At 53.8% G+C, this 16,536-nt stretch overlaps 1 protein-coding gene across 2 annotated transcripts; it reads left to right on the forward strand.

Moving 5' to 3' along the window:
* The first annotated feature begins 10,792 nt into the window (after positions 1-10,792).
* PODNL1 (podocan like 1) lies at positions 10,793-16,249 on the forward strand. 2 transcript variants are annotated; one of them, XM_064569907.1, is made up of 10 exons: positions 10,793-11,356; positions 11,480-11,704; positions 12,267-12,360; positions 12,662-12,726; positions 12,853-12,962; positions 13,253-13,409; positions 13,672-13,787; positions 14,258-14,915; positions 15,529-15,677; positions 15,829-16,249. In XM_064569907.1, exons 1-10 carry the CDS (start codon positions 11,354-11,356, stop codon positions 15,977-15,979), a joined length of 1,728 nt encoding a protein of 575 aa, XP_064425977.1. In that variant the 5' UTR covers positions 10,793-11,353; the 3' UTR covers positions 15,980-16,249. The 2 variants fall into 2 exon arrangements, with proteins under 2 accessions (XP_064425977.1, XP_054360866.2); XM_054504891.2 differs by lacking the exons at positions 10,793-11,356; positions 12,662-12,726 and having other exon boundaries at positions 11,500-11,704.
* Positions 16,250-16,536: the final 287 nt, after the last annotated feature.

Genomic DNA, 16,536 nt, shown 5'->3' on the forward strand with positions numbered 1-16,536 from the left:
CGGGAAGCCTGCTTCTCCCTCTCCCACTCCCCCTGCTGTGTTCCTGCTCTCGCTATCTCTCTCTCTGTCAAATAAATAAATAAAATCTTTAAAAAAAAAAAAATCATTGTGATCCATGGGGTACCTCAGTGGCTCAGTGGGTAGAGCATGCAACTCTTGATCTCAGGGCCTTGAGGTCATGCCCCATGTTGGGTGAAGAGATTACTTAAAAAAAAACAACAACAACTAATGGGGTGCCTGGGTGGCTCAGTCGGTTAAGTGGCTGCCTTCGGCTCAGGTCATGATCCCAGGGTCCTGGGATCGAGCCCCACGTCCAGCTCCCTGCTCAGTGGAGAGCCTGCTTCTCCCTCTCCCTCTGCCTACTTGTGCTCTCTCTGTCAAATAAATAAATAAAATCTTAAAAAAAAACCAAAAAACTAACAATAGAAGGATCGTTGTGATCCAAAGAAATAAATACCAATGAGTCCATACTGGTATAAATAAATGAATAAAAATGGGGGCAAAGAGACCACCATTCCATATAGAAGCTGTCCAATTAATGGGCGCCTGGGTGGCTCAGTTGGTTAAGTGACTGCCTTTGGCTCAGGTCATGATCCCAGGGTCCTGGGATCGAGTCCCGCATTGGGCTCCCGGCTCGTTGGGGAGCCTGCTTCTCCCTCTGACCCTAACCCCTCTCATGCTGTTTCTCTCTCTCTCTCTCTCTCTCTCTCTCTCAAATAAATAAATAAATAAAATCTTAAAAAAAAATAAGTATAGAAGGAATGAGGGAAATAAAAAATCATTATCAGACAAACACCACGGTTATAATTGCAGCAAGCAAGATCTACCAATGAGTGCTAAAATTAGTGGATGAAACTTCAAGGAGAAACGCAACATTTGCCTACCCTAAAAGTATCTCTCCTAAAATATTTATTAATTACTGGGTTTTTAAAAATATATGTCCACGGGGGCACCTGGGTGGCTCAGTAGGTTAAGTGTCTGACTCTTGATTTAGGCTCAGGTCATGATCTCAGGGTCGTGGGATTGAGCCCTGCCTCAGGTTCTGTGCTGGGTGTGGAGCCTGCTTGGGATTCTCTCTCTCTCTCTGCCTCTGCCCCTCCCCACCCCCACCCCACCCCTGCCCGAGCACTCATACATGCGTTCTCTCTCTCTCAAAAAAAAAAAAAAAAAAAATCCACAGATTGTTTGATATTCCTCCTTCCAGGAGGTGGAGCTTAATTCACCTTGTTGGGTGTGAGCTGGATTAATTTAGTGACTTGCTTCTAAGGAATAAAAGTATGGAAAGTGCAAAAAGTAACCTGACAGTGGAGAAACCTGGCAGATACTACCTCAACCAGGTAATCAACATTATCATCCCAGGGGAGGCGCCTGGGTGGCTCAGTCTGTTAAGCATCTGCCTTCAGCTCAGGTCATGGTCCTGAGGTCCTGGGATCGAGCCCTGCATCAGGCTCCCTGCTCAGCAGAGAGCCTGCTTCTCCCTCTGCCCCTCTCCCCTCATGTTCACTCTCTCTCTCTCTATCTCAAATAAATAAACAAAATCTTAAAAAAATTATCATCATAGCAATGAATCATGTGCATGGATCCCCGATATGATATAATAAGGACACATCACCTCCCTGGTATTGTCTCCCAAACCTATAACCTCAGTCTACTCATGAGAAAACATCAGATGTTTGTCCCAAATTGAGGGACATTCTACAAAAGACCTGACTAGGACACTTCAAAAATGTCAAGGTCATGAGGAAGCACCTGGGTGGCTCAGTTGGTTAAGCATCCAACTCTTGGTTTCAGTTCAGGTCATGATCTTGGGGTCCTGAGATCCAGCCCGTGTTGGGCTCTGTGCTCAGCGTGGAGTCTGCTTTGAGATTCTCTCCCTCTCTCCCTCTGCCCCTCCCCTCCACTTCCTCACTCTCTCTCTCTCAAATAAATAAATAAATCTTTTTTTTAAATGTCAAGGTCATGAGAAACAAAGCATGACCAAGAAATTAGCACAGATTAGAGAAGTCTTAGGAGACGCAATAAATGAAATGTGATGTGATGTCCTGGATGAGGTCCTGGATGAGATCCTGGACCCGAAAAGGACATCAGAGAGAAAACTGGTGTAATTCATACTAAGTCTGTAGTTTAATGAACAGTATTGTGCCATGTTAGTTAATCTCTTCTTTGTGACAAGGGTACCATGGTTATGCAGGATGTTAACATTTGGGCCAGTGGGGTGAAGAGTAGACAAGAACTTTGCAGGGTGTCAATATTGCAAATTATCTTAGCCTGTTGAGCTGCCATAATAAAAATACTATAGACTGGGTGAATTTATGACAAACATTGATTTCTCACAGTTCTGGGGGCTGGGAAGTCCAAGACTAAGACCCTGGCATAGCCAATGTTTGGTGAGGGACCACTTCCTAGATTGTGGACAACTGCCTCCTTGCTACATCCTCACATGGCTGAGACAGAGAGAGAGGGAGAGAGAGATCACCAGCTCTCTTACAGGCCCTAATCCCATTCATGAAAGCTCCATCCTCATGACCTAATCACCTCCCAAAGGTCCCACCTTCTAATACCATCACAATGGGGGTTAAGTTTCAACATATGCATTTAGGGGAGACACAAACATTTAGTTCCTAGCACAAATCTTCTGTAAGTTGAAAATTATTTCAAAATAAAAAGTTTTTTGAAGAGTTTTGGTGAAAGGTTATTTGGTTTCTGTGTGGAGCGCCTGGGCGGCTCAGTCTGTTGAGTGTCCAACTCTTGATTTTGGCTCAGGCCATGATCTCAGCGTTGTGAGATGGAGCACCATGTCTGGCTCTGCACTCAGCAGAGAGTCTGCTTGAGATTCTCTCTCCCTTTCCCTCTGCTCCTTGTCTCGCTTACTCTTTCTCTCTCTTAAATAAATAAATAAATAAATAAATCTTTAAAACATTTTCATTCTGTCGTATGTCATGAATACCACAGTCAAAAATTTTTTTTTAATTCAACAGACATACAAGGATATATGGTGGCAACGCCCCCTCTCCCCTCCGCCCCAGCTACCCAATTTTCCCTCTGAGACAGCGGATACCTTTTTTAATTTATGAAAATGATCAAAATTGCCATCCTTGCTCTGCACCTTTTTTTTTTCCTCCACAATTAGCCCTACTCACACTAATCCATACAACGGTTTGAATGGTGACCCACAAAAGGATATCCTGATGTCCTAACCCCTGGAACATGTGAATACCTTATTTGGAAAAAAAAATGTGTAATTAAGTTAAAGATCTTAAGATTATCCTGGATTAACCAGCTGGGCTCTAAATCCCATGACCAGAGTCCTTATAAGAGAGAGGAGGATGAACACACACACACACACACACACACACACACACACAAAAGGCCACGTGGAAATTGAGACAGAGATTGCAGTGATGCAGACACAGACCCAAGAACATCAAAGCTTGCCAGCAACCACCAGAAGCTGAAAGAGATACAAGGAAGGAGCTCCAGAAGGAACAACTCTGCCAACACCTTGACTTTGGACTTCCAGTTTCCCCAAGTCCAAATAAATAATTTGAACTTCTGAAACAAATAAATGTCTGTTGTTTTAAGCTACCTTGTGTGTGGTCATTGGTACAACAGCTCCAGGAAACTAATACATTATGTAGAGATCGAGGCCCTTGTATATTCTAGATCTGGGTGGGTCTCTATTATTTTAATAGGACACATTTTTTGTTTGTTTATTCCCCTCTTATGGGCTTTTTTTTTTTTTTCCATTTGCTCACACAACAGATGTTCGCTGATCACCTGGTATGTGCTAGACGTTGTTCTAGGTGCTGGGGGACAGAGGTGACCATGGCCAAGGGCCCACCTCCACAGTGGGGGAAGACCATGGATAGTGGGCAAATATATAAATCAGGACACGAGAAATACCAGGAAGAAAAATAAAGCAGGGAAGAGGAGAGAGAGACAAAAATGTTGCTTCCGATCGGGGGTTCTGGTGAGGGGCTCTCTGAGGAAGTGATGTGAATTAAAACTGGGATCCCGGGCAGGGGAGAATTTTCACTGTAATAAAAGAGCCCCACAGGGGATGTCCTTGCACAAATCTGTTACTGGCTGTGTAAAAATTTTTCCAGAATAGGGGCGCCTGGGTGGCTCAGTTGGTTAAGCATCTCCTTCGGCTCGGGTCATGATCTTGGGATCCTGGGATCGAGCCCCTGCTCAGCAGGGAGCCTGCTTCTCCCTCTCCCTTTGCCCCTCTCCCCTGCTTGTACTCTCTCCCTCAAATGAATAAACGAAATCTTTTAAAAAAGTGATTTTTCAGAATAGACTTCTGGATCTTGAGTGCTGCAGAGAGAGTAATACTCCAAGTAGTCCAATTGCTCCTCCCCAGCCCCCAACCTCTACCCTCCCTTTCTTTGTCCCTTGCAGTCACGCAGGACTATGTGACTAATCCTGCCCAATGAAACTGGAGCGGAAGGGTTAGATGGTACTTTTGGCTGCAAACCCTGAAAAGCCGACTTGGGAGTCCTGTCTCTGTTTTCCACTGTGTCCAGCAACGGTGGGAGCTGCTTTCAAGATGGGGCAGCTTCTGTTGGGCTGGAGCTCTGAGTGGCTCAGAGACCCTGCTGATCTGTTGGGGCCATATTGTGTGGATGACCAACTCTGGTGTTAGTCCTGACATTCGGGGCTGTGATCTCGCCTGCCCATTTAATGCACAGGTGAAACAGAACCAATATGGTACGTATCTGTAGGTATATATGATATATCATATATATGTCCTTTATCCTTTATATATATATATCCTTTTATACATGCACATGTGAAACAGAACCAATAAGATAGATATATCTGTATCTATATATATCTCTTATCATATGTGTTTATCCTTTACATATATATATCATTTTATATATATAAAATATCTCCTTCAATCTATATATAGATAATAGATCTATGTCTATCTCTATCTATTGATCGATCTATCTATACCTATATCTACATCTCATCTATTTATCTATCTATAGAAAGAGAGATTTAGGGGCACCTGGCTGGCTCAGTCATTAAGCATCTGCCTTCAGCTCAGGTCATGATCCCAGGGTCCTGGGATGGAGCCTGGAGTCAGGCTCCCTACTCAGTGGGGAGTCTGCTTCCCCCTCTTCCTCTGCCACTCCCCCTGCTTGTGCTCTCTTGCTCATTCTGTCAAATAAATAAATAAAATCTTTAAAAAAAGAGAGAGAGAGAGATTTATGATAAGGAATTAGCTGATGTGATTATGGAGGCTGGGAAGTCTCATAATCTGCCATCAGCAAGCTGGAGACACAGGATCCTCATGGTATAATTCCAGTCTGAGCACCAAGGACTGTGAACCGGGGTTGCTGATAGTGTAAATCCCAAATCCCAGTCCAAGGGCAGGAGAAGACCAGTGTCCCACTCAAAAGTCAGACCAGAAGAAAAAAGGGCCAATTCCTCCATTTGAAAGAGGACTTTGGTTGCCTCCATTTGGACCTCAAACTTTCCAAGTTGGGTTCTTCTTTCCAGCTTGTCTCTTGGCTCAGGTGGAAGACGCTCAGGGCAAAGCCTCCTGAGTTGGAAACTGAAACTACCCACTCAAGCATAAGGACCTCCCTGAGCTAGCAAGACCCCATCCATGATTGACTCCAAGACAATGATCGATTTGACCTTCACTGCCCACATGCACATACCCACCCACCTTTGCCCCACATTTTCCTTCTATAAACCTGGAAGTATTTTCTGCACTTGGGAGACCGTCTTTGAGACACCAGTCCGCTGTCTTTCCTGGTGTTGGCCTCACTGAAAAAAATTCCTTTCCCTGCTTTTGGATTTTGTCAGCGGCAAGTGGCTGAACCTGGTCTGTTCGGAGCCCCTGGAACCAGGTGCACTTGTTCCCTGGAGCCCCGGCCACACCTTTTCTGCTTTTTGATCTATTCAGGCTTTCCGTGGATTGAATGATGCCCAACCACACTGGGGAGGGCAATCTACCACGTTAGAGAGTTCGCTGATTCAAATGCTAATCTCTTCTGGAAACACCCTCACAGATGCACCCAGAAATCATGTTTCATCTGGGCACCCCATGGCCCAATATCATTTTATAATATAACCTTGCACTTGACCTATACGATTAACCATCACAAGCACATGGCAGGCACATTTTCAGTTTTACCAGATACTTTCAGGTTCCTCCTCTCTTTCTGACCCTCCTTCTCCATGACTACTGCAGGCTCTCTTCTGCCCACCCCTCAGGCATAAGCCTTCCTCGACAGTTTCCCTTGGTCTCCCTTTTCATTTTATACTTTCTTCTTGGCTAGTGCCATCCATACTGTGGCTTCAGCTCTCACTCTGTGGATAGCCTCTGTAGTTGTTAGGAATAGAGTATGTTGTTTTTTCAAAGAAGAAAAAAATAGAAATGGTGGCTTACACAAGAAAGACATCTGGGGAACCTGGGTGGCACAATCAGTTAAGGGTCCCTCGGTTTTGGCTCAGGTCATGATCTTGGGGTAGTGAGATTGAGCCCCGTGTTGAGCCCCATGTTGGGCTCCATGCTCATCACAGAGTCACCTTAAGATTCTCTCTCTCCCTCTTCCTATGCCCCTCCCCCGCCTCTCTCTCTCTCTCAAATAATAAATAAATAAAATTTTTAAAAAATCTTTGTCGGGGGCGCCTGGGTGGCTCAGTTGGTTAAGCGACTGCCTTCGGCTCAGGTCATGATCCTGGAGTCCCGGGATCGAGTCCCACATCGGGCTCCCTGCTCAGCAGGGGGTCTGCTTCTCCCTCTGCCCTCTTCCCTCTCGTGCTCTCTGTCTCTCATTCTCTCTCTCTCAAATAAATAAATAAAATCTTTAAAAAAAAAAAATCTTTGTCAGCGGGGAGTCCGCTTCTTCTTCTTCTTCTTTTTAAAGATTTTATTTATTTGACAGAGAGAGAGATAGCGAGAGCAGGAACACAAGCAGGGGGAGTGGGAGAGGGAGAAGCAGGCCTCCCGCAGAGCAGGGAGCCCAATACGGGGCTCGATCCCAGGATCCTGGGATCATGACCTGAGCCGAAGGCAGATGCCTAACGACTGAGCCACCCAGGTGCCCTGCGGGGAGTCTGCTTCTCCCTCTCCCTCTACCCTACTCCTTGCTCGTGCTCTCTCTCTCTCTCCCTCTCAAATAAATAAATAAAATCTTAAAAAAAAAAATCTTTGAGCCTCATAGGGCCCCAAAGGGGCCTAATCATGAGAGTTTCCCTGCTTTTATCAAACATGCCCCCCGCCCGGAGGGAGAGACTCCCAGCCTAGCCAGCTCCTCTATCAGCCAGACCAGCTGCACCCCATCTGGTCCTCAGCCTAATGGGTTCACCTCTCTGCCAGCCTGAGAAATTATCCAAACATGCCAATCACATCCTCCCGTGGGAACCAGAGGTCACCTCATCCTTTTGTCACTACAAAGCCTGCCTGCCATAGCTCCTGCTTTTTAAATTTTTTTCTTTATGAAAAAAAAAAGTGTCCTAGCTTCTTGGTGATTATATACAAGATTCACACTAATTTAAGCATATTCTTTTATGAATAAGCAATTTTCATTACTAAACTTTGGAGGCCACAGTTTAAATAAATACGCTAATTTTGTGAATTTGGTGACTATTCTAGCTGTTTTGACCCTGTTTCTTGACTCTGCTCCCATGTGTGACACCCCCATGAGGCTCTGCATGGCATGCAGTGTCCTTCCCCTCCTCTGGGCTGTGAGTATATATGACTAATAAGCCAATGCCGATTTTTTCTATACAGGGTTGGGTGTCAGATGCTTGGCTACCTTGTATCATTTAGAGCAGGAGATCCCTCCTTCACCAGCAGGGTAGATAGGAGGTGATCAAAACCCTAGTCATTGCAGGGATGGCCTTCCTTCAGATGTGAGATGCAGGTTGTTTCTATCTTGTTGCTCCACCACTCAAGGCCACTATTCTCAGGGTGATGTCATCACCCAAGATGACTGATGGAGTCCCAGCCATCACAGCGACCTTCCAACAACAGGGAGGAGAAAGGCACTCCCTTTCCCTCAAAGTTGTGCATACCACGTCTGCTTACACAGTCATAGGGCTGTACCTAGCTGCAAGGGAGGCTGGGAAATGTGGTTCTTTATCTTAGGCAGCCATATGCCCAGCTAACTATCAGTAATTTTATGAATTTGGCTCAGATCCTGAAGGGCTAATTAGCCAGATGAAAGCTGATTGAGAAGTTTGGCCTTAGCCTCTGTCTTGAGGTTGAATGCCATTAGAGGATGAGGAAGGGCAAGCCCAAGGTGCACCTTGGGATCATCAGTTGGTACTGATTTAAGGCCCTTCCTTTCCTTCTCTAATTGGGAGACTACATTTCCCATCATTCTCTTGTTCTCTTTTGCATCAACCCCACCTCCTCCCTGTACCCCCCAGCAACCAAAATGAGACCAGACTGCTGCACTAGCCGCCCAGTGTTACTGCAACTCTCCCTTGTTCCCATGACCCTATGGTCCTCCTTTACTCTGAGGTCAGAGCCAAGAGACATCAACACTCGCTCCCTGTGCAAATCTTCCCACACATACAGACACAATCCTACATGCATTCCTGAAGGTGAAGTAAATGGTGATTATGCTAGGCTCTATGTTGGCCGACCACACTCCTCCACTGCAGTCCCTGCAGAACTCTTTGCTGCATAGGGGAAGGCTGGGCTAGGCAGGGCAGGGCTAGGAAGGGCAGGGCAGGGCAGGGCAGAGCAGGGCTGGGCTGGGCTGGGCAGTGCAAGGTAGAGACAAGGGAATTTATTGCAGGGAGATAAGGCCAGTGGGTCATCTCTAAGAGCAGTGGTTAGGTTCTCAGCCAATCAGCACATTCCATCCTTCTGGCCACAGGGACTGGTTGGTTCCAGATGGACATGTGATCAAAGCTAGGCCAATGAGATTTTTTTTTAAAGATTTATTTATTTATTTATTTATTTATTTGAGAGAGAGAATGAGAGACAGAGAGCAGGAGAGGGAAGAGGGTCAGAGGGAGAAGCAGAGCTGAGCAGGGAGCCTAATGCAGGACTCGATCCCGGGACTCCAGGATCATGACCTGAGCTGAAGGCAGTCGCCCAACCAACTGAGCCACCCAGGCGCCCCGAGGCCAGTGAGATTTAAGTTTGAGGCTGGGGATGCACACATGTTGCTTCTGGCACAGAGAAGCCTGCTGGTAGAGCCGAGAGACAGAGAAGGAATCCATCCTGAGGACGTCATTTGAGCCCCAGGATCCAGCTATGCCTGAAAGATACATCCACCGAACATTTCTGTTCATGAGTCAATAAATGCCCTCATTTGCACTAGCTAGTTTGGTTTGGGTTCTCCGTTCTTTGCAACTGAAAGAGGCCTACCAGAAACAGCTTGGTTCTCACTGGGGCTAGGATCAATGCAGTAACTCAGTAGCTCTGTGGGGCTAGTCCCATTACTCTGCCAGGGAGACGGAGGAGCTTCTACCCAGTGTCCAAGCTAACAGCCACTGGTCCCACATGGAGAACTTGGGATGGGGACTGTTGCTCTCTTCTGGCTGAAGTTAAGACCTATCTTCTACCCTAGCCCCGAGGGACCCTGAGTGTCTCTTGTCACAAGCCCACACAGTCCTGGGAAATGTGGGCAAATGACCACCTCCAAGTGTCTTCCATTGTGGAAGAGGGATAAATAATACAGGCACCCTCTCTCTCCATCACTCTCCCACATCTTGGTCCCTTCTTCCCACTCCCCTGATGTACTTCACTGCCCCCACCCTCCCATAACAGGTGCTGTCTGGAGCCCACCATGCCCCACTCAGGCCTCACCATCAGGCACCTATATCTGTTTAGGGCGGCTGCCTAACAGTGGTCCCCAAAGTGCCACTGAATTCAGACCCTTCGGGGCAGCCCTCAACCAGTGCCTGATGGAGGGAGTTGGAGAATCAATATCCCAGCTCCCCCACCCCCCGCCCAGGTAGGACGTGTGTCCTACACAATCTACCAGCATTCCCCAGCAGGACTGAGCCCCATCTGCCTCCGGTGGGAAGTTGCTTGATAACAAGAGTGACAAACTGTCCCAATGTGCCCAGGACTAAGGGTTTCCTGGGACACAGGATTCTGAGTGCTAATACTGGCCAGCCCCAGGCAAGCTGATTATCCCAGCAATAACTCATCATGGACTGCTCCCTTCCTTCCCTCTGTCATTTCCTTGCTCCCCTACAGCTTCTTTCTCTAAGACAAATGCACTCAACCCTCATCTCAGGCTCTGCTTCTGGGAAGCCTCCCCCCTCAACCTCCTTCACCCTGTTTATCCAGCCCATCGGCTCAGCCACTTCTGAGCTGAGCATTTGTGAGGGGCAGATGTGGTGCTTAGAACTTTCTGTACACTACCTGGCTTTGCCTTGTGAGAGCCCTTCGAGGAAGGAAGGGTATTCTGTCATCTCTGTCTTATGTGTGGGAAAACTGAGGTTTGCGCAGGAAAATAATTTGCCTGAAGACACCTTGCTGGCAAGTGGCGCGTCTTGGGAAATAGGATCTGGGGCAAAGGTCGGCTTCTCCCCACCCTGCTGCCCTGGGGTACAGGGCATGGAATGTGCCGGGCACTGTCGCACCCACCTCATATGGACTATCTCATTTGATCGTTACATGGCTCCTGAGAGATGAGACAACCATCCCCCCCCAACTTTCAGGAGTGGGAGACCAAGGCCCAGAGAGGTGGCAGAGCCCAGGTTCAGGCCCAGGCAGGCTGGCGCTGAGTGCATATCCTTAACCACCGGGCTGGTGCCTCAATACGTGTAATTTCCTTTCAGGCAGCGGCTGCGGCCATTCGGGAAGGGCGGGGGAGGGGCCCAAATGGCCGAGCTGGCTGAGAGGCACCCCCACCACCACCGCCCCGGGCTGAGCCCAGACCTGCCCTGACCCCTTGCTGCCAGCCCCAGTTCCTTGGGGACCCTCCTGTGGCTTGAAGCGTCCTCCACTCCTCTGCCCCCACCCCGATTTCTGTGGTTGGCCCAAATACCAGACAGGGCGAATCTCAGCTTTCCCCCAAGCATTCCATGCTCCTGTGGCCCGGCCCAGGCTGGCCGAGGTTACGCAAGCTGAGCTGGGGTGGTTGGTGGGGGTGGGACTGAGGGGACGGGCTGGCCTGTCCTCACCACTCCATCCGGCAGCCCGCCCACCCTCCCCAGGGCGGGGACGGGGGTGGGCCAGCTAGTTCTCCACTCCCCCCCACCCAGCCCCTGGGAGAGAACAAGCTGGGTGGAGGGTGGCCCGTGCCAAGAGATGGGGGGCGGTGGCAGCCACGGAAGAGGCTCCAGGAGGTGACTGCCTGGTTTCCATTAGGGAGCCCTGGTCGGCATTTCAGGCAAGACGGCAGAGCTGGGGCTGGCTATGGTAAGGTGGGGGGGGGGAGGGCAGGGGAGGGAGGGGAGTCTGCCGGTGGGGATGCTCCTGTTGCCATGGTGACCTGGTGCCCAGCCTGGGGACACCCTGACCCATCGGTCCCTCTATTCCCAGCGGCTGAGCCTACTACTGGTTCTCCTGCTGCTGACAAGCCCCCCACCCACACCTGGCATGGAGGACGCCACCTTCCCCCACCTGGGGGAGAGCTCGCGGCCCCCGCCCCGCGCCTGCCCCCCACGCTGCTCCTGCCCCCGGGCAGACACGGTGGATTGCAATGGCATGGACCTGCAGGTGTTCCCAGACAACATCACCAGGGCAGCTCAGCACCTCTCCTTGCAGGTGGGGCCCAGGCCGGGCATGGTAGGGGGAGCGTGCAGACCGCTGGGGTTGAGGCTGGTGGGGTATGGGGTCCGTGTTGGGCATGCGGGGCTTGGCAATGGTGGGAGCTGGCCTTGATGAGAGTGTTGGGGTCTGTGCGTTGGGGGCGAGAGGAGGTGGGGGTACAGATATTGGAAGTAGGAAGGGCTGAGAGTTTGGAGGTGTTAGAGGTCAATGTCTTGGCAGTTACAGGGTTTTTTGGGGTCAGTGAGAGCATTTGGGTCAATTGTGGGGGTGATGGAGTATCAGATGTCAATGTCTTTGGTTATGGGGTTGTTTGGAGTCAGGGTAATGGGTGTCAGGGGTCAATTATAGGAACAGACGGGGTGCCGGGGGTCAACATCTTGGTGGTCACAGCGCTGTTTGTGGTTACGGGGTTGTTTTAGATGCAGGGTAATGGGGCTTTGGGGATCAAGTGTAGGGGTGAGGGGTGGCAAGGCTCACTTGATTAAGGCCATGGGGAGCTGGGAATCAGGGCTCTGGCCACTGGTTGAGGGCTCAGGGCTGTGAATCCCTCCCCCAGAACAACCTGCTCCAGGAGCTCCCCTACAATGAGCTGTCGCGCCTCAGCAGCCTGCGGACCCTCAACCTCCACAACAATCTCATCTCCTCCGAGGGTGAGGGGTGAGGGGACCTCTGGAGGAGGGAGGCCAGAGGCGGCCCCTTCCCTCCCCTGCTGGGTCTGTGGGTAGCTCTGCGGTAGTTCCCAGAACTGCCCTTTGCTGAGCAGGATGGAAACTCAGGGCATGGTGGGGGCTGTGGCTTTTGAAGACGGGTGGGGAGGTGTGTGGGAGGGTGCCTGGAGGGGCCTCTGCCAGTCCCCAGACAGGAGCCCTGGGGCAGCCGGGAGCACAGACTCCCTCGTTGCCCCTATCTGAGCCAGGCCTGGGGTCCCCTCACTGCCCGTCCCGCTCCCAGGGCTGCCCGATGAGGCCTTTGAGTCCCTCACACAGCTGCAGTACATTTATGTGGCCCACAACAAGGTGAGCATCCCCACCTGCCCTGGCCCTGAGGTCTGACCTGGCCGGGGCCACACAGCAGAGCGCAAGAGGGGACAGCAGGGGGCTGCAGGGCAGGGCGCCAGGACCAGCGTCGCTGTGCTCCCACAGCTCTCGGTGGCCCCCCAGTTTCTGCCCCGCTCCCTCCGAGTTGCGGACCTGGCTGCCAACCAAGTGACAGAGATCTTCCCGCTTACCTTTGGGGAGAAGCCTGCGCTCAGGTAGCCCCTGGCCCAGCCCAGACCTCTCAGACCTCAGGTGTGCCTGGGGTCACCCCCTACCCTTGGAAGTCTGAGGGGTTCATGAACCTGCCCGTGGGGGTCTGAGGGGGCGGAGCCCTAGCCTGGGGGCTGTCTGAGGTAGGACACCCTGGATGCTCCATCCGGAGAACTCCACACTGAGGCCCACACGCACGTGCACACACCGAAGGCAGCTCTGGGGAGCAGGGTAGGAATGGGGGTCGGTGGGAAGGCCAGGGGAGGGCTGGTGGCCGGAGCCTGGCTCCCCTCAGGTCCGTGTACCTCCACAACAACCAGCTGAGCAACGCCGGCCTGCCCCCCGACGCCTTCCATGGCTCTGAAGCTGTGGCCACCCTCAGCCTGTCCAGCAACCGGCTCAGCTACTTGCCGCCCAGTCTGCCGCCCTCGCTGGAGCGGCTCCACCTGCAGGTGCCCCCCTCCCTCACCTCGCCACCCCCACGTTCCCGCCTCCTCAGGGCCGCCTCACCTCTCTCCTGGGGGAGCCCTCCACCTCCTCACAATTCCAGTAGTCGGAAATATCTTTGAGTTTTGTCCGCTGGTCATTCACAGGTGCTCTCCGAACAGCCTTGCTCAAGTGAGCTCCTTATCACTCCCTTACTCAAGAGCCTTCCATAGCTCCCCGCCGCCCTCTCTCCCTGACCCCCGGTCTCATTCTCTCCTCCCTTCCTAGAACAACCTCATCTCCAAGGTGCCCCGAGGAGCCCTGAGCCGCCAGACCCACCTCCGTGAACTTTACCTCCAGCATAACCAGCTGACAGACAGCGGCCTGGATGCCACCACCTTCAGGTGGGGCCTGGGACAGGGTAGGACCGGGGTGCGCCCTTGTGCTAGCAGGAGGGGTTGAAGATTCAGAGCCTGGGCGCCCCAACCCTCTATCCCCCTCTGGTGTATGACTCCCAGACCGAGGCCGCATTTGGTGAGCACCTGCTGTGCGTCAGGCTCAGCCAAGCCCCTAGCAGCCATCCTCGCTCCCGGCTGCTCCGTGCCTCAGTCCTATTATCCCAACGTCATCACCGCCACATGCCAATCTTGTACCCAGAACCCTGTCCTGCGCCTCCACATCCAACCCTCAGGCCCTGACCTCAGCAAGTGTGCCTCCCGCCCACATCTCTCAACTCCTCCAGCCCCAAGCTGGGGTCTCCACCTTCCACCTCAGGACCCCTCCTCAGCCCCCGCCCCCAAGGTCCCCCCCCTTCCCCCCGCCCCCGGCCCCCGCTCTGGGCACGCAGCCCAACGCCGGCCCTCTCTCCCGCCAGCAAGCTTCACCACCTCGAGTACCTGGACCTGTCCCACAACCAGCTGGCCTCGGTGCCCGCTGGGCTGCCCCGCGCCCTGGTCGTGCTGCACCTGGGCCGCAACCGCATCCGGTGGGTGGAGGCGGCCCGGCTGCGCGGCGCCCGGGGCCTGCGCTACCTGCAGCTGCAGCACAACCAGCTGGGAGCGACGGGGCTGCCCGCTGGGGCGCTGCGGCCGCTGCGGGGCCTGCATACGCTGCACCTGTACGGCAACGGGCTGGACCGCGTGCCCCTGGCGCTGCCCCGCCGCCTGCGGGCCCTGGTGCTGCCGCACAACCACGTGACCGCACTGGGCGCCCGCGACCTGGCCGGCACGCCGGGCCTGGCCGAGCTCAACCTGGCCTACAACCGCCTGGTCAGCGCCCGAGTGCACGGCCGGGCCTTCCGCCCGCTGCGTGCCCTGCGCAGCCTTGACCTGGCCGGCAACCAGCTGACCCGGGTGCCCGGCGGCCTGCCCCGCAGCCTGCACACCCTGCGGCTACAGCGCAACCGGCTGCGGGCCCTCGAGCCTGAGCTGCTGGCCGGCCTGGACCAGCTGCGGGAGCTCAGCCTGGCGCACAACCCGCTCCGGATTGGAGACATCGGGCCCGGCACCTGGCACGAGCTACAGGCCCTCCAGGTCAGGAGTGGGCTGCTTAGCCGCACTGTTCCCACCGCCCCTCAGCAGCTCCCCGCGAGGCCCTGAGATGCCACACACAGAGCCCAGCCTGCGGGCTGGGGGTGGACACGACAGATGCGGCCTCCGGGCCTTTGGCTGTGCCGTCCCTGCCACCTGGTCCTCGGCAACCACCCCGCCCACCTCCCCCAGCAAACACGGCGCCTCTAGCTCCTTCTGAACACCCTGGATTCCGCAGAGGTTAGAGCATCTGTGGGGGCCAGGCGCTGTTCTGGGAACTGCAGATGCCACTGGGCACAAAATGACACAGCTCCTGGCCCGGCACAGACATGCTAGTTAGGGAGAGAGCAGTCGACCACGATCCGAAGTAAACAGTGTCGGGAGGGCACGAGGGGAGGGAAGCACCCTCTTTGTGAATGACTGACTGAATCCATCCGTCTGTCTGGCATCCCAGCGCCTACATCATGGCCTGCCCCAGACGGAACTCAGTGTACCTCTGGCAGGGGGAGGGGCAGAAGGCCCGGGTGTGGCGTGCCCCGGAAGAGAGGCTGGGGCCTGGCTGAGTGGATGGCTCAAGCCTGGGGCCACCACGGCACTGTCTCTGCCCTTCTGCCAGGTGCTGGACCTCAGCCACAACGAGCTGTCCTTCGTGCCCCCCGACCTGCCCGAGGCTCTGGAGGAACTGCACCTGCAGGGCAACCGCATCAGCCACGTGGGCTCCGAAGCCTTCCTCAGCACACCCCACCTGCGCGCCCTCTTCCTTAGGTGCCCCAGGGCGGCCGGGTAGAGCGGGTCCAGGTGGGCGGGGGTCGGCGCCCCTGGAGGGCTGTGGTGGAACCCGAGCAGGCCTGGGTGGGTCAGGACAGTTGTGGCCCCCTCCCTTGGCACCCACTCTCATGCCCACCTCTTGGTCCAGCGCAAACAGGCTTCACATGACCAGCATTGCGCCTGAAGCCTTCCTGGGCCTCCTGCACCTGAGTGTGGTGGATACAGCGGGGAACCCCGAGCAGGTCCTGGTCCGGCTACCACCCACAGCTCCACGTCAGCCACGAGCGGGGGGCCCCTGAGCCCGGGGGGGCCCAGCAGCGCAGCCCAGACCTCTGGGGCTCCACTGGGCCATGGACTGAGGAGACAGTGGGCACCTGGGGCCTCGACCAGGCTCTCTCAGGCCTTGAGGGCTGGGCCGCCTGACCTGTGTCGGCCAGGAGGCTGGCAAGGGCACCGCCTCCACACACAGGGCGCCCTAGGGGAGGCCGAAGCGGGCAGCTCGCACACCAGGCACACGCCCCACCCCCCACGCAGGTGGAGACAGCAACAATAAAGCCTAAGCCTTCCGAGTGCTCACCACCCGCCAGCTGCCCTTCACCTCGCAGGAGGTGCTCTCACCATCCCCGCAACCAGCTGAGGAAGGTGAGGCCGTGAGAGGCTGAGAGGGTCAGGCGACTTGGTCCCATAGCCAGTGCGCAGCAGGGCTGGCTCTCAAAGCCCCGAGACACTCGCGGGTCGCCAGGAACCGCCGCGTAATGCCTGACCACGCGTGTCAACCCAGATACGCCAAGGCCACCAGGTACAGAAACACAGGGCACGGCAGACCCCCCGAAGCGGGCCAAGGACCCTCCCACGT

The sequence above is a fragment of the Mirounga angustirostris genome, unplaced genomic scaffold (genome assembly GCF_029215605.1).
Source record: "Mirounga angustirostris isolate CCGP_5_RB_7025 unplaced genomic scaffold, mMirAng1.0.hap1 SCAF_1, whole genome shotgun sequence".
In the NCBI taxonomy this organism is placed as follows: Eukaryota; Metazoa; Chordata; class Mammalia; order Carnivora; family Phocidae; genus Mirounga; species Mirounga angustirostris.